Source organism: Neolamprologus multifasciatus, chromosome 3 (assembly GCF_963576455.1).
Source record: "Neolamprologus multifasciatus chromosome 3, fNeoMul1.2, whole genome shotgun sequence".
In the NCBI taxonomy this organism is placed as follows: domain Eukaryota; kingdom Metazoa; phylum Chordata; class Actinopteri; order Cichliformes; family Cichlidae; genus Neolamprologus; species Neolamprologus multifasciatus.
In genome coordinates this window covers 27,068,891-27,093,095 of record NC_140441.1, presented here as the reverse complement: position 1 = coordinate 27,093,095, position 24,205 = coordinate 27,068,891, and the positions used below count along the sequence as shown (strand labels likewise).

The 24,205-nt window shown below is 41.4% G+C and overlaps 2 protein-coding genes across 6 annotated transcripts; both read right to left on the bottom strand.

Moving 5' to 3' along the window:
* On the bottom strand, window positions 1-14,844 carry hnrnpcb (heterogeneous nuclear ribonucleoprotein C b). Of its 4 annotated transcripts, XM_085137174.1 has the most exons (10): window positions 14,017-14,033; window positions 12,403-12,436; window positions 9,734-9,779; window positions 8,816-9,087; window positions 8,007-8,079; window positions 7,870-7,917; window positions 7,568-7,740; window positions 7,364-7,477; window positions 6,828-6,979; window positions 1-3,791 (listed from the first exon to the last, which is right to left on the bottom strand). In XM_085137174.1, the coding sequence occupies exons 1-10, from the start codon at window positions 14,023-14,025 to the stop codon at window positions 3,696-3,698; spliced, it is 1,017 nt and encodes a 338-aa protein (XP_084993300.1). In that variant the 5' UTR covers window positions 14,026-14,033; the 3' UTR covers window positions 1-3,695. The 4 variants fall into 4 exon arrangements, with proteins under 4 accessions (XP_084993300.1, XP_084993320.1, XP_084993310.1 ...); XM_085137194.1 differs by lacking the exons at window positions 9,734-9,779; window positions 14,017-14,033 and adding an exon at window positions 14,740-14,844; XM_085137184.1 differs by lacking the exons at window positions 12,403-12,436; window positions 14,017-14,033 and adding an exon at window positions 14,740-14,809.
* LOC146522367 (FH1/FH2 domain-containing protein 1) lies at window positions 11,771-19,822 on the bottom strand. 2 transcript variants are annotated; one of them, XR_014870070.1, is made up of 11 exons: window positions 19,174-19,822; window positions 18,502-18,986; window positions 18,231-18,371; window positions 17,912-18,094; window positions 17,150-17,269; window positions 16,913-17,074; window positions 16,538-16,788; window positions 15,948-16,176; window positions 15,745-15,853; window positions 14,740-15,557; window positions 11,771-12,436 (listed from the first exon to the last, which is right to left on the bottom strand). XR_014870070.1 is itself a non-coding variant. In XM_085137041.1 (10 exons), exons 1-10 carry the CDS (start codon window positions 19,178-19,180, stop codon window positions 15,529-15,531), a joined length of 1,716 nt encoding a protein of 571 aa, XP_084993167.1. In that variant the 5' UTR covers window positions 19,181-19,822; the 3' UTR covers window positions 14,182-15,528. The 2 variants fall into 2 exon arrangements, 1 of the variants encoding a protein (XP_084993167.1); XM_085137041.1 differs by lacking the exon at window positions 11,771-12,436 and having other exon boundaries at window positions 14,182-15,557.
* Between the last annotated feature and the right edge of the window lie 4,383 nt (window positions 19,823-24,205).

Below are 24,205 nucleotides of genomic sequence, written 5' to 3'. Positions count from 1 at the left end.
GCTTATCGATTAGTTGTTCCTCCTCTTTATCCCTGCCGGCTTCACGTTCCTCCATTTATCACAGAGCTTTAAGTTCTCCAAGCTGTGTGACATATATTAACAAGGAAGCAGCATCGATGCTTATTCATTAAGCTCTGGGCAAACAGGCTCCATAGCTCCCTGCAGATTATGGTGTCTGACATAAGATTCGGTTTCTGTTGATTTTTCCTGTGTGCTTCATTAGGTCTGGGTGCTCAGTGATTAAAGTTTAAAAAGTCGTACCTACCTTGAGGAGAGCTTGTTGTGACTTTTTCTTTTCGAAGAGATCACCTTTCATATCCAGTGAATAAATATTCTTGCTTCCTCCACTTCCGTACCATTGATTCATTAATGTTGAATTGTCTCGCAGCTGCTCTGTTCCCATGTTGTTGCAATATATTAATGACTAACCTCGTGTTGATTATTTCAGTTGTTCTTCTGACTGAAGTTTGGTCTTTTTACAGCATCCTGACCTGCGATTGCATTTGTCCCTAACCATCGGGAACCTTCACGTTAACTTTTATTGAGTGGAAAAAAGTTAGCGTTCATCCTCCAGCTTCACCGTGCTTGTTATACTAACACAGCTGTGTCACTAGCGATCACATAGCACATCATTATATACCAGCTAGTCCAACTTAAGTAACCCTACAAACGTCACTGCTGTTTAGTTCTGTCTTCATTTATGTTGGAAGTGATAGCTGTAGTGTTGCCAACTCCTCAGTAAGAAAAATGTTATTGGCTGTCCTAAAAGTCGCTAGAACTCTAATCGCTAAATTTGCATAATTGGTCATGTGCAGGTAATTGTAACAGACGCTGTAGGAGAGAGAAATAACATTGTGGAAGAGACTTAAAGTGAGTAAAAACACCCAAAAGCATTTAGAATATGTTTAGAACTACAAATATACATATATATTTTTTAGCAATTATTGTTTTTTTTTAATGTCACAATTCTGACCCTCCCCCTTTGTAGACTTGGGACTGGTGTTCTGACAAAATGTCCTACTTTGGCAAAACGTCCTACCGTAAGTAGTTTATGCACATTTCTGCTGTCACAGAGTAACTCCAGCACAAATGTAAGTAGGTATGACGGTTTGCCCATTAACTTTGCCCATCAGAGTATGCTTGTAGCCCACATTCATAAAGCCAGGACGGTTTGCCACTTCATTTTACCCATTAAAGTATGCTTGTAGGTAACATTCACAAAGGTAGCATGGTTTGGCACGTAATGTTACCCGTCAAAGTATGTGTCTAGCTCTTATCAATAAAGGTAAGATGATTTGCCACTGAATTCTAGCTGTAAAATGATGCTTCTAGCTCATATTCACAAAGGTAGGATGATTTGCCACTTAATTTCATGTTGTGCGCATGCGTAGAAACAACGGGTAGGATGGATTCCCAGAACACCTGGCAAAAGTGACTCGAAATAGACACTTTCGCCAGTTACTTTGAGTGTGTGTGTCTTTTTAAGTAGTTTTAAACCTTACTACTTATAAACTGCTTACCTGTCATAGAAACTGATTTCTAAGTTTTCAATGATGGGAATGATGTCTTTTAGTGCCTTGATTTATTTTAGACAAAGAAAAATGTACATTTACCACTGCTCCCACCCTGTGTTACAGTTGGGGTGCAGCGGCTTCGCTCATGCGCGATTCATTTGCACTTTGTAGGCGTAAGAGTGAATATCTCCTGCTCTGACATCAGCTAGGGGGGACTGCTCCGTGAGGACTACCCGCTGCCTGTGAGTGCTTTGGCACAGGCGAGGTGCCCACGGCAGCAGCCGCTGCTTGTTGAGTAAGAGCAATATGTGCTTTCACGTCAAAAAGTCGTCACAAGTCTCCAATAACACCAGAAAAAGTTGCCAGAATTGTTGCTAGTCACTTTTTAGAAAAAAAAGTCGCTAAGTTGGCAACACTGGATAGCAGAGCTGTACATTTTCATTTTTTCAGAAATCTCTCAGTAAGAACATGCTATATCATGTTTAGGTGGAAACAAGTGAGCTAACTTCCTGCTAACTTCCTGCTAACTTCTAACTCAGTTGAATTTAATAAATTCTGCCTGGATATTAAACTTAATCGTTACACCTGGTAAAGCAGCAACGCTGATCATTTTATTAAAGATGAAAGAATTTAGACAGTTTTTAACTCAGTGATGCCGGAGTGATCGTTTGATTTTGGGACCTGAAGCGGACGACGTTTTGGACCCAGATTACTCCGCGAGGCTCCTGACTACAGTAGCCATAATGCTCCAACAATTCATCAAGCGGTGCGGCTTCGTAGATTATCAAAGTCGCACCAAAAAAAATTTTGACAGATTTTTGAGCGCCGTGTACCACATAAAATCGTTTCGAGGTCAGTAAGCACAACCAGAATTCAAACATAAGGCGCACTGTATATTTTTGAGAAAATTGCATTTTAAGTGTGCCGTATAGTGCGGAAAATACAGTATACAGCACTTTCACGTTCACACACTCACTCCAATGGATGCATCAGGAACAACTCGGGCTTCTGCATCTTGCCCAAAAGACACTTTGGCATGCAGACTGAAGAGTAGTCAAAGGAGCTTGAAAAGACTTCTGGAGCTAGTCAAGCTCCTTTGACTACGATGACCTGGATGACTGAGAACCTTCACAGACAGACTGAAGAGTACAGGAGCTGGCGATCAATCTGCTTTCTTTCTAATTGGTAGACAAGCCGCTCGACCACCTGAGTCACAAGTCTTGTGTGATGTGAAGGGTCAGTGTGCACAGCTGTTAACAAACCTTTGTAGGAATTTTAGAGCTAACTAACTACATGGACCTGGAGGTATATGAGAAAATACCAAATTAGTTATAAAAATCCTGCTCACTCCAGCCTCAACCTGTCAACTCAGCACACTGTTGCATAACGCACAGTTTCTCAGTTCAGTTCATTGATTTAGCCCCACCTGAAGGTCACAGTGACTGTGTGCATCTGGACTGTATGAAAGGCTCACAGAGGCTCCACACTGGAAAACATGTTTATTCACTTTTACCAGTGCAGTCAGATGAAACAGGAAACAAAAGAGACGGACACAAACAAACATGGAGCATCACTGCATTACACAAGTCAAGGTCAGTAAAGGTCATCACACCTCCGCAGCACACAAGACTATTTCAGGACCAGTGAGGATCTGTGTGGCCACAAACGAGCGCATGCTTGTGGCATTATCCGACAAGCAGAAGTCCAAGATTTTCTGAGAACAAAAGAAGTACTCTTTGTGGCCTTTGTGTGGGCCACTTGTTGGGACACACTGCCACCTGCTGGTTAGGAGGCAGCTGTGCAGCAGCTGGATCAGCAATACATTTTAAATGTTAAAACGTCTAGCAGGAGCCCACCAACATTAAAGACTACACTCTAGTTCAAACCGCAGCACTTGAGCTAGCTAGCTAATAGCTGGTAAGGGACTCGATTTTTCAATCAGTTCTTTAATCCATTGTGACAAATCGTTCAAACACATAAAACGTTACAGTTAAGCTCGGCTGAGTTTACCTTCCCGACTTGAAAGAAAATTCTGAAACAAGTACTTCTCATATCTGTGAATTTGTGCATGAGAGGAGTGATAGCTACCATATGATGTAAATAACTGTCCAGTCAGTTCAGCAGACATAACCACTGCGTACAAGTCTGGTGTGCAGAAATGTGTGTGTGTGTGTTTCACATTCAGGATTCATCTCCGTTAGCACTATCGCCATCGTCTTCTCCTTCCTCCTGCTCACCTTCATCATCATCATCGTCCTCTCTCCCTCTGCTTTTCGTCTGCACACAGGGACACACACACAGGTTAACGTTAGTATTTCACACATGGATCAAGCAAATGAAGCCCAAACTCCACAGTAGTTGAGACGGTGTGTAAAATGTAAACATAACTATCAAATGCAATGATGATGATTAATATTATATATCTAAAACATATGCAAGGCCTCTGCAAGACTTCATCTGTATACCTTTCAGCACTGATGAAGCTTTTCCACATCTCTAAAAGTGTTTCTGAGCCCATGCAGTGATTTCCATGACACAGTCATGTCTGTTTTTAATGCAGTGCTGCCTCAGGGCCCGAAGATCAATACTGGTCTTTGGCCTTATGCTCTGAATCTTTTGATGACGTTATGCTCTGTAGATCAGCGGTCTCCAACCTTTTTTGCGCCACGGACCGGTTTATGCCCAAAAATATTTTCACGGACCGGCCTTTAAGGTGTCGCGGATAAATACAACAAAATAAAACTAGTACCGGTACCGAAAAAAAATATTTATTCATAACCAGTGTTGGGTAAGTTACTTTAAAATAGTAACTTAGTTACATTACTAGTTACTTCTATCAAAAGTAACTCAGTTACTTCAAGTTACTCGTTACTTTCAAAGTAACTAGTTACTAGGGAAAGTAACTTTGGTTTTACTCAGAATTCTCTTGTTAATGTGTTGCTTCCATAACTTTGCCAGTCTTCTAGCTTGCTTACTTGCCACAAGTGCACTGTGCCACCTACCAATAGAAAGGAAAAGATAATGTGCATATTTCCACGAGAGAAATCCCACGCCTGGACCGTCATTGACTGCTGCCATGATTCTAGCCTACGTCACAGCGTCATGTGCGCCTTTTACATCCAACACAAAAACTGCAGTCGTGGTGCTTTTGATTGTACTCAGAACTCGGAAATTCTGCCTTCTGAATAGGAAGATGTAGGTAACACCAGACTGCAGATGAGCTGCATACAGGGCTGGACTGGGACAAAAAATCGGCCCGGGCGTTTTGACTAGAGACCGGCCATTATAGGAAAAATCATAAAGCCTTTGAATGAAAACAAACGCTGTTGTGACAGTGATGTTCACTGTTTTGATGGTATATATGCATCAATCTATCAATCCTTTGTTGTAAGATTCAGATAATTATTTTTTAAAAGCTAGACATTTTAAATGAGAATAAGAAAGAAAAGTATTTCTTTGTGCCCCCCTCTCCCTGTTAATGCCCTACCTGGCCCCCCTGGCAAAACTTTGCTAGATCCGCACCTGCACAGTTACCAGCTGTCAGTTACCTAAAAAAGGATCCTGGGGTTATCTGTCTCTCAGAAACAGTTCATAACTTCCCTTCAACTCATTCATGTCACCTAAAAGGTAAACCTGTTTCTCCATCACCTGTTCAGCTCTGATGATTCAGTAAGGACATCTCCTGGTTTCATCTTCATGTTTCCCTCTCACCAGATAAACAAACCGACATCATGACCAGCAGCTTTTTTGCAGCTGTGGCTCCAGCAAACATCAGCTGATACTAGAAATTAATATTAAATAAATTCTAACAACAGCTGATCAAGCTTAAACGTGCTGCTGTTTTTTAGCGCGACATCGGCTGGTTTCCTCTTTCTGGCGCAAAGTGGGTGATAAACAAACAAGAGAGCCGATCAGCTGATCATTGATCAGTTTTCATGATTGAAGTAGAAACAGGAGAGAGAGGGGGAGAATGAAAGAAGAAGAGGCAGCTGTGCAGCAAAGACACAGAATAACTCCAGCTTTGTGTCTTTTTCATTGTAGCTGAAGTCCGGGACAAACTGTTCCTTTTCACCTCAATAAGAAATGCGTAATATTTTCTCTGAATACCAGACGGGACGGTTGGCAACTCTAATAACTTGTGAACAAAATAAAGTTCAACATGATTAACTTCATAGCACCCACCCAGCTGTATAGAAACTCCGTCATGCTAGCTAGTACGCAGTACGGAAAAAGTCAGAATAACGAAAATAAACTCCACCTAAACTTGGTTTATATCTGACCCAGATAGACTGCAGGTCATAACTTCTTACCTGAAGTTCAGTTCATACTTGGACCGGCGGCCGCCTCGGGTCTCTTTTCCTTCTGCGTCCCCTTTCCCTCTTCCACCTGCTGCCTCCACCACTTGCTAATGTTACAGAATCTGTGGAAGCTCCGCGATAGCCACCACACGAAGTAACGAGTAACGACCCTATCTAAATCCCAGTAACGACTAACGCGTTCCTGATTTTGGCATAATAACTAGTTACCGTGCTCGTTACCACAATAATAACGTAGTTACTGTAACGCGTTACTTAATAACGCGTTAGTCCCAACACTGTTCATAACACACGTGAAAAGACCAAGGAAAACTGAGTTAACGATAAAAACGATAACAAAATAACGCTGAAAACTGATAAAAACCCTGAAAACCATACATTTCACACCTGAGCCTCAACTCTCGCGGCCCAGTACCAAACGACTCATGGACCGGTACCGGTCCGAGGCCCAGGGGTTGGGGACCGCTGCTGTAGATGATGAGAGATTCAAGTATTCACAATTTTATGTTGAGCAATTGTTCCAGTATCTATATGTGCAGGATTTTTGCACATTGGTAAACCTCAGCCCATAAAACCAGCTCTCCCAATCATGTGACTGACTCTTTACTGGGTAACCTAACGAGCTGCAAAATGCTCCTCCAGCTGTTTCTTTTGTTGCCGTCGTCCTAACTCTCCTGAGACGTGTTGCTGCAATTAAATGTAAAATGAGCTCCTATTTTTCATAAAACAGTAAAATATCTAACTTTAAACATCTGATATTTCCTTTGCTCTACTATGAAAGGAATATTGTTTTATGGTTTTTGGAAATAATTTTATTTATATTTTAACATCATCCCAACTTTTTTGGATTTATGGTTTTAAAAATAAATCATGTTAGGTTCTTTGCACTAAATTCGCCTGTTGAATAATGAGAATAGCTGAAAACAAACTATGTGCATACAACAACTTGTTTAAAAGAGCTGCTGATGTCCTCCTTTCCTTTTCCCCCTATCCTCACCTCATCTTCATCCTCCAGCAGGTCTCCCTCCTCCTCTGAGTCATTCAGCTCCCGGCTCTCTTTGCCCCTCTTCAGACTGTCTTCCTTCTTGCTGGAGGTAGATGAGTGGAGAGGAGACACTTCACCTGGCTCAGGTTTGGAGCTTTTCATCTCTGAGTAGACGGTGGAATGAAAATACACAAAAACACTCAAATAAAAAACAGATTTTTCTGTGTTTGCCAGTCTGCTCCATACCTGGAACGTTTATATAATTGATGGCGCTGGGTGCATGAAATGTATATTTAATATTTGCATAAACACCTCCATGACTCATCTTTGTGCAGTGTGAGTCACAGAGAATATATTTGTGAAAAAAAAAGACATCTCCTGTTTTGGAAGAAGTGGACTTTGCTTGAACTGGTATTAGCTAATGCCAACCTGACAAGTAAATAATCACGTCTACGTGTCTGTTTGTAAATGCATTCTTGGTCTCACATTGGAGGTTTTTATGCTGTTGATGTGATGCCTGGCTGCCCTAAAATCAAAGCAGGACCCACCTGATTTCTTGCTGTGGTCCTTCTCCATGCGGTCTAAGCTCTCCAACAGGTAGTCCACCTTGTGTTTGATCTGTGTAAGCTCCCTTTTTATGGTCTGTAGATCATCTGCCTTCACTGTAGGGGAAGTATGGGATAAGCCACTACTGAGATGACCTTTGAAAGTCACCAGTAAAGATGGCATGGATGACTCTGTGAGGAACCTACTTGTATGTGAAGTTCTCTGGCTGCTCTTGGAGGAGGAGGAGGAGAAGCTGGTCTTGGTTCGTCGGCTCCCTCCGCTGCTCAGGCTCACCCTGGGACGTTTGGAGGGGATGACCGCGCGGGACAGAGGGGGAGGGGGAGGGGGAGGAGGCACCCGGGACTGGTAGGAGTACATTCTGAGAAGGAGAGCATCAAAGTGTTGAGCTTACTGGCTCTGCAAGCTGCTTTACAACCCCCCAGCTGGCCAAAAATGTGCGGCTCAGCAGGCAGATTATTCTTACATGTGTAAAGAATAAACTGCTTACCTGTCATAGTAATCTCTTTGGAAGTCGTAGTCCAAATCAAAAGATGAACTGTGAAAAGAGAGGGGACAGAAAGATTAGCCAGCAACATGTGCTAAAGCTGCTGCACTGTGACTGAAAGCAAAGCAGCATGAACACACCTGTACATGTCTCCTGCAGATCGCTTCACTGTCTTCGATCTATGAGGCTTCGGTTCACCTGCCAGATTGATGTCTGTAGGAGGAAACATCGAGATAAAGTAGGATGGACTAGAAATCCAGGAAAGAAAAATGCTATGGGAGAGAATGTGTGAAATTTCATCAAACACATTACACCACATCTCTCATTTTTGTCAGACTAGTGCAGATTTTACCTCTAATAGACTGTATTTGCAAATAAGTCCTCACATTTATTTTTATTTGCCTAAACAACAGAGAGGCTCCTCTGCTCTCGTTCAGAGTGGATATGAAGCAACTCTCCTTATTCTTTACTTGATTGTAACACTAGAGGGCAGCAGCATGTGTTTAAACTGTGAAATGGGAAGGACCTCCCAGATTTTAATCTGTAGGTGAGCAAATAAACTGCACATTGTAACAGATACAACTAAGGGAGTGAACATATTTACAGCCTATACTTTGTGTCCCCATACAATTTTCTAAATGCACTCGTGATTAGAAAAATAGGAGGTTGGGAAATGTATTCATTTGCTTTCCTGCCAAATTAGAAAGACTGATTTTGCTTTCAGTGCAGTAAATATAAAGCTACTGCCACAACTTATATAACACCTATATCACATATACACTGCACAGAAGGAGGCATACCTAGATCAAAGGTAACAAAATATACCATCTAACACTTCCAAATGTCTTTAATGTAGTGCAAATAGTATTATATTATTCATTAACTTGCTTTATTCTTCAGTGACATTACCAAGCAACACCTTAAAATGCAGTTTTTTTCTCCATCTCACCTAGCACCTGTCCAACGATCATGCGGCCGTCCTCCCCGGCCACGGCGGCCCTGGCGTTCCTCTCGTTGGAGTACTGGACGAAGGCATAGCCCTTGTGGACCGAGCAGCCGACGATCTTGCCGTACTTGGAGAAGATCGCCTCCACATCAGCCTTGGTGACCAGCAGGGTGTTGAGGTTGCCGATGAAGACGCGGGAGTTGAGGGAGTGGGGGTCAGTCTTGTTGGTCACGTTGCTGCTGGCCATCAGGCTGGAGGAGGAGGATGATGACCAACTGGCAGGGAGGCAGAAAGAGAAGGGTGAGTGCATGGGTGAAGATAGCAGTGGGGAAAGAAAAGCAGGTCAGAGACAGCATGTGGAGGTCAGCAGTGTTTAGAGAAACAAGGTGTGATATAGATTTGTCTTGTACTAAAGTTTAATGATAATCTCTGCTCAAAGGTCAGTGTGAGTGTTGAACCTTCAAGTTCTTTAACGGTATGACTTGAATCACACTGCCTTTGAGAATTCCTCTAAAATGGGATGATAGTCAGTGAATTGATTATTGATGAATTTCTTTTGATCTAATAGTTTACAAAACATCCAAAGATGAAAACCTGACTTCTAAAATGTTAAAACCAGCAGCCGTTCCAACTCATTTTTGGCATTTTGTGTATGAAAAGCTTCACATGCTTCGTCATTGTGAAGACAGGTATTAATTCTCTTTAATCAAACTATGAGTTAATTTATCTGTAATTACATAATAGCCTCATTATAATCATATGAGAATGCCACTGCAATTACTGTTACGCACAAGGACCTTTAAGTTGTGCTTCTTACCCCTTGCACACTAACTGAAGTTTGCACTATCAAGAGCATCTAAAAATAGATACTAGACAGCAGAGTAGACAGTGTGATCGGGTCATGAAGCAGCCAGCACTCACTCCATTGTGTCTGTACTCAGGTCGGTGGAGGTCTGCCTGTCTGTGTCTGTTGGAGAGAAGAGGATCGTCGAGAAGCTATGAAACATGGAGACTGTGGGGGGGATTTTTGCTACACCTCCAAAAGATTTGATTTTTCCTCATATTTGGCCAAGAAAGGGGATTAAAATGAAAAGAGGTGTTAAAATATTTTAAAAACCTGTGGGATAAATTGTTGTTATGACAAAAACAAGCATATTCACTCGTGAGCAAATCCAATAACCTTCATCCTCCACAGAGGGTGAAGAAGCTAAAATGGTTTTCTTTGCATTACAGCAGCTGGACAAAGCTTATAAAATGTGTTGTGATGGTATAACGTGGTACAGCTTAATAAACACAGCAACCTCTGAAGTGCCGACTGCATCAAAATTGGATCGTCGCACACCAGGAAGTTTGCGTCATGTGCACTTCATGAGTCTGCAGGTACGATCCCCTTCTTTCGGTGTATGCCAGTAACAATCCGCCATGTTGGCTGCCATATGCTAGAGTCCCCTCTGACGGCTCTGCTGACATGAAAGTTTTGCATCACTTCATGTTTCACTTGCATCGGTGCAGTTTTGGAAGCTTCTCCTGTTGCTGTTCTGCATAAACGCACAGTGTATGCATGCAGTCAGTGGCGTACCAGCGTTAATTTTAATTAGTACAGTCTTGCCACACTGTTGCTGGATTGCTGTCTCACCAGTGGCCAATACTGCAAAGTTATGTAACACTGCAGGGGAGGGGGAAAAGTCCCTGAATGCAGTGTCAAAGCGACACTACAGGAAAAGGGTGATTTCATAAGAAGTCTTTATTTTATTCTGGTCACAATTCTGTAGTAAACTTTAAACCCCAGCATGCCGGAAATGATCTTCTTTGCTCAGTCCCCAGAGTCATTCATCTCATTATCCACCACTTCAGCTACTGCAAAGTCACGCCTCAGCTGCCAAAACAACTGCGCCCAGCAGCCTCTCCCCGCTCTGCTCTGACTGGTGACTCCTAGCAAAGGATTACAGTTTACAGCATTCCGGCCACAGCTGAAAGCGCTGCTCGCCACTGATTTTGGCCAGGATGCGTCTACTGTTTGGCGAGCTGACAGGATGTCTACAACATGGAGCGTGTTCAGGAGGTGCCAGGGACAACTGTGGCCTCCTTAGCTTATGTTTCTAAAGCTTTGTGGGGGATTTAGGCAAGAATATCAAGGCACACGTGCACTCTAGTTTGATCTGAATGTCTGATGCTAAACACAGCCAGTCAAGTTATATTTCCACACAAGATGGAGAAAGGAACATTAAACCCTTGTATATTATAGGCATGTGGATGGGAAGCTTGTGTTTGGACTGAAACAGGCAAATATCTCGCAAACACCAATTTCGCAATTTTCAAATCTTTGGGCACACGCCCATCAATTTGAGGACCTTGTTTGTCTTTTATGTGTAATGATATTTGGAACCATTTGTGTTCACTTCCTTTAACTAGCATTCACTGCAGGCCTGTTACGTTCACTGTTCTATTCAATTGCATGATAGTTTGTGGTCCCCTTGTGATTTAATTCTAAATTCAACATGTGGGGGCTCATTATTCAGGAACAACTGCTTATTATAGTCACTCATTAATGGCTCAACACACCTCTGTGGAACTTTTCTTGTCCACTGCCTCATCTGGGCCTCATTTTACAATGACTCCACAAAAAAACCTGTTCACTGTTCAGCTTCCCTCTGACTGGCAGGTGGGGTCGTTACTGCACGTCTGTTGTGCGAGTGAATGTTGGATTTGTGTTTGTGCTTCAACTGTGACAACACACTGCAGGTCTCAGGATTCATGCTTGAAGACAGACGAGACAAAATGACAAGAGCAGCTCTGCTAGAGGTTTTTTTTAATACACATTCAGGGAGCAGAAAGTGGCGACGTGGTCGTCACCATAGAGGGTCTTTTGATTTGTTTTCCAAATCAGATCAGAGCAGTGATGATGGAGGTGAAAAGGCGAAATGGAACTTGTTAAAAAAATATCTGAATTTAAAAAAAAAAAAAAAAAAAGGGCAGAAAAAAATCAGTGTTTAGTGATTACTGAATTAGTCACTCATTAAGGTTATTTCCCTTGCATGCTGCAGTAAAAAGCCACTTTAGGGATAGATAATTGCCTCTTATAGAGCAGGCAACTTTGTGTTTACGTAAGTAATGGAGCACTTTTTAATTTGTCAATTAACATGCACACTCACAACAAAAAGAACAGGAAAAAAATCACTCCAAAGAAGGAGAAACAGTCCTCTTTTTGGTCTCTGTCGGTGTTTTTCCTTCATCTAAGCACTTTATGTGGGAAGATTTGAAGAGGTGTTATCCAGCAATCAGCTCCAACACAAACTGGGCCACTCATAATCAACAGCATGATGCATCTGATTATCACAAACTGGGAGGCTCATTTACGAGGCCATTAGGGCCAAACAGTTTGAAAATTAAGTGGCTGATTTCTCTACTTTTACAGCACCCAAAGCCCCCCGAACTACTCTCTACTTTTAAACAAAAAAGAAAAAAAAAAGGGGGGGGGGGGGGGTAGAAAATAGACTAATGCCAAAAAGGGGTGAAAGTGGAGTAATATATTAAAAAAAATGATGCAAAAGTTGAGGTGAAAAAACAAAAAAAAGTGTAGACCAACTTACGATTTGCTGCTGCTGAAAAAAGTGGCTTCAAAAACTAAACGGGGGAAACAAAAAAAAAAAGGTAGAAATTAGAAAAGAAGGTTTCCAGACTGTTCTGATGCTGTCATCACAACAAGCAGGGGAGAAAACGTCAGGGCAAAAAACATGAATGCTACAAAAGCGGCTCATCACTTATTTAGAATAAGTTGTGAGCTCTACATCACACTGTGGTGACAAGAGATCCGGGAATATGAGAAGTCAATTTTTCCAAGGAATTTAATCTTAAACCAAAATTTAAAAACACTAATGGAAAAATATGATTAGACATTTTAAAAAAAATCACATCTACAATAAAGATACTTATTACAGCTCATGACTGTTTCACTATATGCACTTTAGGTAGTACAGAAGTACTGGACTTCTGATGATGAGGTTTCTTCGATCTTAGATATTCCACGATCAGCTTTAAGTGGTGTTATTGCAAGATGGAAGCATTTTGAAGTAGTAGCGTGCCCGACCTTGTAAAGTTACAGACCGGGGTCACCGATGCTTAAAGGTCACAAATCCCCTGCTAAGCAAATTACTGCAGAGCTGCAAATCTCCTCTTGCATTAACATCAGCACAAACACTGTGCACCAGGAGCTTCGTGGCCTTGGTTACCATGACCGAGCAGCTCCTGTAGATGTACAGTACAGTTCTGTCCATTTAGTACAGCTAGAATAAAGACAAAGATTTTATTCTTAACAGCTCTGGTAATATTGTGAAACCGGTGTTTATCAAATTTGAGTGCAAGAGCCCCTAGAGGTAATTGTGAGCACTGCATTAAAAAGAATTTAGTACCTACCAAAGAGAGAGTGTTTTTACTTTATACCTTCTGGAAAAATCCTGAAATTTAAAAATAATTACATGATAGTGAGCTCAGTAGGACTTCAACTTTATTACATTTAACTTTTTTTTCCCATTCTACAGAACGATAAACCTGGATTAGCTGCTATATTACCTTTAACACCAGGGATTCTGAAGGAGAAATTGACATTTTAACCCTGGAGAACCCATGGGGTCAAATTTGACCCCATGGTTTCCCTAGAAAACCAATGGGGTCGGCTCTGACCCCATTGGTTCTCCAGGGTTAAATCTGCATCTCTTCACTGAACTCTATCATTTATAACAAAAAACTATTTTGCTATCTGAGCTTCTATGTTAATGTAAACTGACCCACAAAGGAATCAGTGGTCTGCGAAAAGGGGGGTGGTCCCTTTATTTTTGGCCTCCTGCCTGTCCTCCATGTAGGGGTCAGAACAACACCCCTGCTAAAGGCCACTTCACTGCAGACCACACCCACTTGGGGACCGTGGAAGTGGGGTACAGCAAGGTGGGTCAAAAAAAAAAGTAGACTTAATTGGCTTTCCACTGTAAAATGTTGCATAATTGATTATAAGTTTGTTTATTAGTATATAAATGTTAATTCATAAAGCTTTAAATCCAATGAAAGGCTTAAAAAAAAACCCACATAGGTCTATAAGCCTGCCTTACAGCAGGCCCACTTGAGCACCTCAGGTCTAAGCAGCTGCACAGCTCAGAGTACATTGCCAAGATAGTTAAAAAACAAAAAATGAGTAATTATATCAAAATTACCAAATGCATAATTCTGTAGCGCTAGTGTTACAGTCCCCCCTCCCTCCCCCGTCCATGAACGTGATACATAAAAGCACTGTTGCTTTAATGTTCCTCCAAAAACGCCCCCGCTTCTCACAGAGGGAAAACATCTCGCCTGCAAAATAACAGGACTCCTGAGATCAGCTGCGGCAAACGCACCGCCAAATTCACACAGAAAACGGAAAAATACGTCGTTAGGACTCGTCGTAAACGACCGCATAACAAGTTTCAGGTGGAGGCAAAACACAGGACCAGAATAAAATGCAAAATTTAAAAGCATATTCCCAGAAAAACGGCGACACTTTTATTTTCTTTCTGGCAAAACTGTCCAGAAAATCCTTCCATATTTTATCTTCTTAGAAATTAGAACACACGCAAATAAATCATAGTTTTACACGGCATCCCTACAAAAATCGAGGCTTTAAAATGTCGTATTCGAAAAAATAAAAACAAATAAAAAAAGAAAAAAAATATAAGCTTATATGTTGTTGTGGAAGCTACTTAAAACTAGTTTCTGTGCAGTTTGTGCCATCATAAAATGTACGTCACTACAGCCAACACAGTCTCAGGAATACCAGCCAGGAGAGGAAAAACACATTAAAAATAAAAACAAAAAGTCCCAAAGACGGTTCAAAGTCAGGACAAAAACAAAAAAAATGTAAAAAGGTAAAAAAAAAAAATCTCTCATTTAAAAATACTCACCAGGAGTTTAACACTAAAAATGAGAACAATTCAACGCTCTTTCTACTTGCACGGGTAAAGATCCGCTTACAGCGCTGCTGGCTCAACGTATCACCTTGAAACCAGTGGACACGAAATGGCGTCGACTCGCACTGGCGACAGGGGAAGGCCACGCCCGCTTCCGAATCCTAGTTTCTGATTGGATATCCTGAGCCCCGTGTCTGTTTAATCTCTTCACTGATTGGTTTCGTGTTCTTGCCACTGCCGTTGCCGCTCATTGATGACGACATTCATGTATGCTAATCAATTGACTATCCGACGGTACAACACTAGTTTGTGGCTCTAAAACATTGATGGCTGTGCTTTGTTTTAACCCGAAACCGAGGCACAGTAGTGTTTTACTGGTTGAGAGCAGCACGGGTGAAGTCCTAAAAACAGACACACTTGCCAGTCTCTATTTTGAGTCTTTACTTTTATTTATTTTTTTATTAAGGAGCTAATATGAAAAATTAAGTTAATGTTTTCTCTTTTTTAATGATGTATACACAATAGATTTGATACAATTGATTGTTGAAGTTGTAGTTTATTTGAATTAGTTCCATTAAGACAGAGATAGAAATGAATACATTTTTATGTATTTGATCAAAACCATTATTTTATCCAAGATGATCAGGATTAACATTGAATAGCATGTGAAATCTCATGCGCTTGTCAATTTTTTACTGGTATAGTGCTCTAAATGTAAAGCCGCAGTGTAACAACAATGCCATTAATAACAATCACACATTGCTTCTGCATATATCAGCAGGGTCACCACTTCATTTTCCGAGAAAATGCACCTGTGAGGTAAACAAAAAGGAATTCATTTGTGACAGGTGACAATCATACTGGCCAACCTTGAGGCCTCAGAATTAGGGAGACATTCATAAGGGCTGTTGGGGGGGGGGGGGGGGGGGGGGGGGTATACATATACATGTACATATATATATATACAAAAAATGGAATGAGCATATTATATGAAATTACCTTGGAGGTCAGCCATCCTCTTCCGGTTTCGAGGCAAAGTGACATCCAATCTTGACATGGACTCGGGTGTACTCAGTACCTCCTCCAGCCTACCCTGCTCATCATTGTCCTGGAGGAGTATGAATGGATTAATAAAATAGTGCCCTTATACCCCCCAAATTGACTGTATAATATTTTTGTATAAATTAATTTAGTGTAATAACCTTTGATGGAGTTTGTTGGTTTTTTCTTTTTCCTACAGGGGTGTTTGGACCCGGGCTTTCGGTCGCATTTTTCTGTCGCTCCCGCTCTCTTTCTCTCTGCAGTAGGATAGCCTGTTGCATGGTCCTGTACTCCAGGGAAAAGTTACTGATGGTTTTGCAGAAGTCCTCCGGTTTGGTGTCCCTCACCATGGCCCGGGAGTAGCCAAGGAACAGGAGAAAAGAGTGGAACCTAGAAAAAAATAATAATGGTGTAAGCAAAGACTTGTTGATTGAGGAGTAAGTCAGTCTGCCATACCCACTGGCAGATCCATGGCCTCCTGGAAACCACCAATTGCTAGAGAACTTTCAGATAAAATTTATCACAAAGAAGCCTAAGATGCTGCAATGAAAACTTCTTGTGCTTTTCCTTGTATTGCTAGCAGACTGCTGTGGATGTGTACACTTTGTATGGAAAACTTCTGTGCAAATAGTCCCCACTGCTCAGGAAGTAGCAGTGAAACTTGAAAAAGTGCTTGGCCTGTGTGAGTAAGGACTGAGATGGAAAATGTTTTGTTTGCTAACAAATATAATTTAAAATATGATTAGAGTACCTGTTGATAACCCTACGATGGACGGCTCTTAGGACTTTCAGCCTTTCCTCACACTCTTTCAGAATCTTCGGAAGCCTGTGACGGAGCGAACCGTCCGGGGCCAGGGCCTCATCACCTATCCCTTTCATCTTTTCCCCCTTTCCCCCTTTCCTCTTTTCGTCAGCTTTATTCAGCAGCTTCACCTGCTCCCATGATGCTTTGCACAAGCTCTCCAGCTGGGTAAAGTTGGACTGGACTTGGGAGTAGTCACACTGTAAAGAAAAGAGAAGGTTTTTGTGCTTTCCACAGTTTGCTGGTTTAACTGACTCTATAAGTGATCTTCAGAATGAATCAGCTGTGTTGGACAAATGCAAATCCACAGATGCAGCCACACACCTTTCCAGCTTTAGTAACCGCGGTGATGTCCGAGTAGAGGTCAGAGGATTCTGGATAGAGCTGCAGCAGTAACACGCAGACGTGGTGCAGCAGGGGCTGGCGAGTGTGTGTGTCCCTTACCTGAGACAGCTTCCCCAGGTAACTCAGCTCAAAACCACGGGCCTTGGGATAAAACAATGTGTTGTAAGAAATAATGGAAAGATGGATAAAATCAAGCTTGCGTCGGAATGCACTCACCTTACATCCGTTGAGAAAGTTACCGATCGCTAGCACTGTCGCCAGGATGTACTTGAAGGTCTGGCTGGCTGTCAGTTGTTCCATGCCCAACTTCAGATGGAAGAGAGGCTCAGCAATTTCCTTTTTAAGAGGAGTATACATTTAGAGGGCGTTTTGGTGGTTCATATAGAATAGTTGAGCCATCACATCCATCTTTTATTTTTAGTCAGGTGATGTATTAGGAGAAGTCATCACAGTGGTGTTTTTGCCCTGCAGAACCTGTGTTAGTTTGTATAAGTGCAGTGCTTGCAACTTTGCAAGACACTATTTGCGGTTCTCCAAACTATGCACTAAAGTGTAGTTTATCATATTTGATTACATTTTATGTGTTATTTTCTGACATATTGTGTGTTGTTCAAAGTGTACCATGATACTGCATGAATGCAAGCAATGAAAACTGCACATGGGTGGGAGTGGTGGCGTGCCATAGAAAAACAAGGAGAGGAGCTTGCCTTGGCTGCTCCTTTTTAGGCAACTTTTATGCAAGCTTCTTCCATCTGCAACAAGCTTCTCTCTCCGTTCTTTGGTTATCACTGTTATGCATCCAGGAACACTGATAAAACCAGACTATTTATAGACTTACTGAAGTCTATGGGAATATCTTAAATGTTTGATGGAGTGCTAAAGGAGTACCTATTGCATGAAAATGTGGCACCAAGGGGTCTTGGCAAAGCTTCATTATGTAATGATCTGTGAGTGGGAAATGATTGGATTTTTATTTACCCTCTCCAAGGAGTCGTAATCCAGAGCAAAGGCCCAAAGCTGAAGCCTGGTGCTCAAGTGGGGGATTTCCCCCAAAGTGAGGAGGCAAAGCTCAGCCGGTGCCAGAGAGGCATTAGGGTTCTGGGCCTTGGCCTCTTTGATCAGGCAGAGTTCCTCTTCAGTCGGGATCAGTGCCTGAAGACGCTGTTTTGGAATGAGCGTAGAACAGATTATCTCAGACCTAGTCTGTAACCCTTTTATTTTACCTGGGTATTGCTGGGTAGTTCATCAAACAAAAATGCTTTAGCTTGAAATCTGTGCGATTTACCCTTTACTGTACCTGAATGTCCTCTCTTTCTAACACACAGCTGTCCATGCTATAGATAGCAGGTGGGAGGAGGCGCGGAGGGGGCAAGCTGCTCAGGGCAATAGTTATGATGTTGCTGCGCTTCACTCCCAACACCGATATTGATGGCTGCTTCTGTGTTGAGGGGGAATAATAAAGTATTTAAGCCATTTTAATCTATATAATGCACATCAGTTTGTAGCTATTTGAAAACCAGAATTACATGGATGAATGAACAAAAAGACGTCTCTGTCATCAGTCTCACCTGCCGCCCTGAAACAATGTTCAGACTGCTGCCATTGGCTTTAGACTTAAACAAGTACTCCAGATGGTTTTTATCCAAATTCACCGGCTCAAGTCCGGCCCAAATGGTCTGAGTCCCAAAGCGTGTCATCCTGGGGAGCGGTGCCAGATTCTGCAGCTCCCTCCAGTGAAGCTTCAAAGTGCGAGACTTAACGGTACCATCTTTAGGTGAAGCAGAGGGCAAAGGTGAGGCGAGAGAAGGAGGAGGGGGAGGTGGGGGAGGAAGAGGAGGGGGCGCCGGAGGTGCTCGGAGACAAATTGATGATTTGATAGTTGTTAGGGTTCCCTCATCCTCTGTGCTGTCTTCCTCATCCCAGAGGTCGGAAAAATCCAAGGTGTTGAGACAGAGGCGTGCAGCTGGTGTTAGGAATGAACTCCAGGATTGGTCAAAATCCCAGGTCAGCTCTTTGGATTGTTCCAGCTCCTTCATTGATCCTTCAAAGCTGCCTGTAACTCAAAAGTAAAAATCCAATACCATTACCATGGCGACCTATACTTACTTTTTCCTGCTTAATAAAAGGCTACTCCAAGGTGAAAACTTATTTTTCATATTAGAAAAAAAAGGAATTAGGTTCTCCCACACGTCTTGATCTTTCACATAAAGCAAAACTTAAATCCTTTCTTGTCTTCTCACCATGCATTCAACAACCACCTCACAAACACTCTGTATCCATCTGAATATCTGTGGATGCTCTGCCTCACTTGTCCACCACAGAAGTGCATAACTCACACACCCAAGTCACAATTTTTCAACCACCTCTGGGTGTTCTCGCTGCACCGTAACCTGCAATTGCCTTAGGGTGTAGCGTTTGTCCCTCGCATCTAAAATGACAAGCCGTGTTTGATCCAAAAGTCCACCAGTATCTTGTCTGGGTGCCAGAAGCTCACAGCCTCAGACAAAGGAAAATTCTTACAATTTTTGACAGGTTGTATTTAGTCCTGTATCCAAATCTGATGAGAAAATCCAAAGAATGCCTGTCTGAATATCCAAATGATGTGCCTCTGTAGCTGTCCCTCGACATTCATCTTCCTCTGTTGTTCTCCAAGTGACAACGAGGGCGCTTTCATGAGGAAGTGAGAGAGACTTATTCGTCCGTTGGTGTATCAATTTCGGCTTATTTGAGTTGCACCCTTTCCCTTAATTTTCTTATCGAGCCTGGATCTCCTGTTTGTATTGCTACTTGTGTATACAGAACCTCTCTATCTGCCTCTGAAGATCTGTGATATCCCCTCCTCTTTTGCCTCCCCTTCTCCCCTATGAGCACATAAAAGAGTGCAACTGACCAAATGTTGACCTGCTTTCATTTTACATGCAACTTTGTGGACAACAAATCAGCAAACAGTAACTGCACGACATTAGGCCAAAGCACACAATGACGCACCATTATTCCATGCATGCTTGTAAATCCTTTGCTTAAACCTTGTGCTAAAATGGAGAAAATATTCATGGGTACAACAGCATCTCATAACAGTAAATAAATCATTAATGAAAACAAATTAATGACTTTAAAAAACAGGGTTCAGTGAGCATAACTGCAAAAACACTGCTGTAAGTTATAATCGTTAATATCATAGCATTTCAAAACACAAAATATACAGTTGTGTTCTAGGGAGTCATTTGCACGGTCGACGTGCAGCTCTAATGCGAATCCCTCCCAAGGCCATTAAGCCTCTCCTAATTACACTTTATCTTGTTCAGTGGGCCTGCTGTCTACAAGCAGCAGTAGGGCTCAAGGGACATTTTGGCTAAAATGAGGTCTATTTGCAATGGTTAAGCTCATTTAGCATATACAGTACTGTGCAACAGTCTCAGACGACCCTTCATATTTACATTTTGGAAAAGGGGGAAATGGGTGGAACAAGTTCTTGAATTGTATCAAAATGCATATAAAAATATATGGAAATAAAGTATCTAAGGCAAAAATAGAGTTTGTACATTTCTAATGAGCTTGAAAGTCAATATTTGGTACGACCACCTTTATTTTTCATCACTGCCTGAATTCTCTCTGGGAAATTTTTAGTAGTCTTCAGGAATAGTTCTTCAGGCTTTAGGACAAAGCTCTTCTTTGTATGCTGGCCCCCTTTAAATGATCCCACACTGCTTCAGTAATGTTGAGGTCCGGGCTCTGGGGAGGCCGATCCATTACTGATGGTGTTCCACTGTGTTTTTTTCTATCTAGGCATGCTTTTACTGCATTGGCAGTATGTTTGGATCATTGTAATGCGGAACAAGGCAGCAAATGCTTTTCAGGTGGTATTTAATGGTGGATAAAAACCTGGTGGTACTTTTACACATGAAAAATCGTTTTGACAGATCTTCAACACCACTGGCTGAAATTCAGCTCCAAACCATGACAGAGCCTCCTCCTGATATCAACCAAAGATTTTACACTTGAATTCACCACTCATCAGTGCAGTTCTTGTGTAGTTCTGCATACCTTAGCCTTTTCTCCATTTTTCCTTCCTTAAGAATGACTTCTTTACAGCCACGTCTCCACTGAGACCATTTCTGTTGAGGGCTTTAAAAAAAAACAAATAAAAATCTGTTAGTACCGATAGTGAAGTGTGTGTTCACTAAAACATGTTCATACTTGCAGTTAAATGCTGAATTAGGTTGACTGTTACCCAGTTAACAGACATAATGTCAGCTGCCCTAACCTAACAATATTCTAGTTATCATGTGACATCTGTACAAAAACAGACAGATCGCCCTTGGGAACGGCATTTCCGGGTGAGTTCTTTTGATTAAAATGAGTGGGAACTTCCATGTCTCCCTCTGTATATTTGTGTTGTCGTGTTTGTATATGTGACTGTGTGCATCTCTTTTCAACTGCTTCTCTGTCTGTCCCGGCACAACTGCTGACTGTAACCCGGTGCCAAGATAAAGATCAGGATAAAAACGACCCATAATCATACCCAGTTTGATGTTTTTAAGAAGTGGGGGGTCAGGAATTAGAGCTTTAAATATTTCATTTGCAAGGTCACTTAGAACTAGGACTTATCAATTTAGTTAGATAATAAAGATGCATATATCAGTGACCATGTCACAGTTTTCTAGAAAGAATGCAATGATAGCGTTTAGCTGTTTTACTGATCCAGATACAGTATTATTTAATATTATTATTATGTCCATAAATGCATTAACCCAAATGCAGAACAATAAAATCTAAACTATGTAAAAGTAGCTTTTTTCAGCAGCTATCATTTAAATGAACAAAATGTAGATGATGTTGAAGGGGCTCTGTGTTTTCTGTGTTGTCTTGAAAAATGTGCATGTGAGGATGGATGACTCATCCACTGCAAACCAAATCTACCTACAGGTACAAATAAAGTATCCTGAACCTGAATCTAAGGGGAACTGGGCATGTGCTTTCAGCTTCATGCCAAATATTCTCTAGAACAAGCTAAAAAAAGACCTGGAATTACATTCAAACCACTCAACACATGCCTTTGAATGTGCACCATCTTTCGCCAAGCAACTGAAGGTCTTATTTTTCTGAAGACAATTACATACCAGTGTATCACACTTCTTTCTAGCACACATTCATTGCAACAATGCAATGTGGGACTTGTGACCAGTTATGGTACATTTGCTCCTACTGGACCTGATGTATTGTCGGCTCACAAAACCAGGGTGTGACAACCCAGCCAGAGGTAGAGAACAATATGGATTAAAATATTCTGACAGTTTAGTATCATATCTTATCATTGTTACGGAGTACAGTGGTCCCCCGTTTATTGTGCGAGTTACTTTCCAATGATAACCTGTGATAGGTGAAATCCGCGAAGTAGCCAACTTTATTTTTTTTTACAATTATTATAGATGTTTTAAGGCTGTAAAACCCCTCACTACACACTTTATACACTTTTCTCAGACAGGCATGAACATTTTCACACTTTTCTCTCTTATTTAAACACTCTCAAAGTTCAAACCGTAGAAAAGTAAGTCCAGTATTATGGAATGAAACCAAAGATCAAACCCTGTTTTCAGGTCCAGAACATGAGAATAGAGCAGCTGTGAGAGAATTCAACATTAATGAATCAGTCGTATGGAAGTGGAGAAAGCAAGAAGAATGAATTGAGCAAAGTTTGACTTTTCTGACTGTTTTGTTTTACTTAATGCGCCTTATAATCCGGCGTGCCTTACAGTCCGAAAAATACGGTAACTTCTACCTTCCTTTAGCATGTCCAGAAGTCCAACTGTCTGTGCGATGGTTAGCATCGTCCTCTGCCTTTTGGGTGCTACCATAGGTGCCTTTGACCGTGCAAAACGTTTTGTCAACATTCTTGTGTTTGTTGGGGATAAAACATACAGTACAGCACTTCAGAATCACACTGCTAGCGATCGAAGATTTATGTAAATTTGACAAGTTGAAAGCATTCTGTACAGTACAGGAGACACGACACGAGATTGACTGACAATGGAGTGCAGCCAATCAGGAGGCAGAACACAATGCGCTTTAAAAAAAAAAAAGCATGCAAAAAAAATCTGCGAAACAGCGAGGCCGTGAAAAGTGAACCACGTTATAGCGAGGGACTGCTGTACGAACAAACAAGTATTTTTTAAAACAAAGATTTTTCTGTATTTTTTTTGTTTGTTTTTTTAAATATCTCCCATCCACATGAAAATGTCAGAAAACAACCTCATGTGCTGTCAAGGGCATGGCAGAGTAGCATGTGACAACAGCTCATTGTGTAGGGATGTCGGCCAATGAAAATCCTATAAATAGTAACACAGAGCACCATCTGACATCAGGAAAGGAGACACAGGTGCACACTTATGCCCCTTTCCTTGCTCACCTGCAAATGGAGGAGTTAAAAATCTAAATTCTGGAAGAAGTTTTTATCAAAAGCTCAGTTTTCAGTGGTGTGAAATGGTGTTTACATGTAGATAAAAGCATCAACATACACACACACAAAATTGCATCCATATCCACATGTCTGCATACCTGTGGACATGTCCTTGTTTCAAAAACAGAAATGTGCAATTTGACCAAAAATCCAGATTTAAGACCATGAGCTTATAATTGTTATTTTATTTAACCACCGTGATCCTTTCTGCTTCTTCCTGACATCAAAACACCTGTTTCAAAATGATCACCTTGTTATCATATGATGCTGCACGTAGAGCAGGTCATCTGCTAGTTGGAAGACTGGTGGTTCAATCCCTGGCTGCTCCAGTCCACATGCCAAATATCCTTGGGCAAGATACTGAACCCTGAGTTGAGTAGTATGTATTGAGGAGTATGATTGTTAGATGGAAAGCACTTAGACATACAAAAAAGTGCTTGTATGATGGGTGAATGAGGCATGTTGTATACAGTGCATTGAGTGCTCCAGTACTGTAGAAAAGCGCAATATAAAAAAACCTTCATTTGAATCAGGTCATGTTTTAAGAGCACTGAGTTATTGGATATATATAACATGAGCTCATACTAACTCACAAGAAATGGGTGTTTTATTGGAGTGACTCTGATTAGTCACAATATTCAAATGACAAAGTTGCCATTTGGATTTTACCTTCAAATGGCAACTTTGCTCATAAGAATATTAAAAATTATATTTTTCAATGTAGTTGAGAATAGAGAAACATTGAAATGCGATGAATTTAAATTACTTTATTTCTTTCTGGATTAATACAATTTTACTAAAAGAAGTGAAATTTG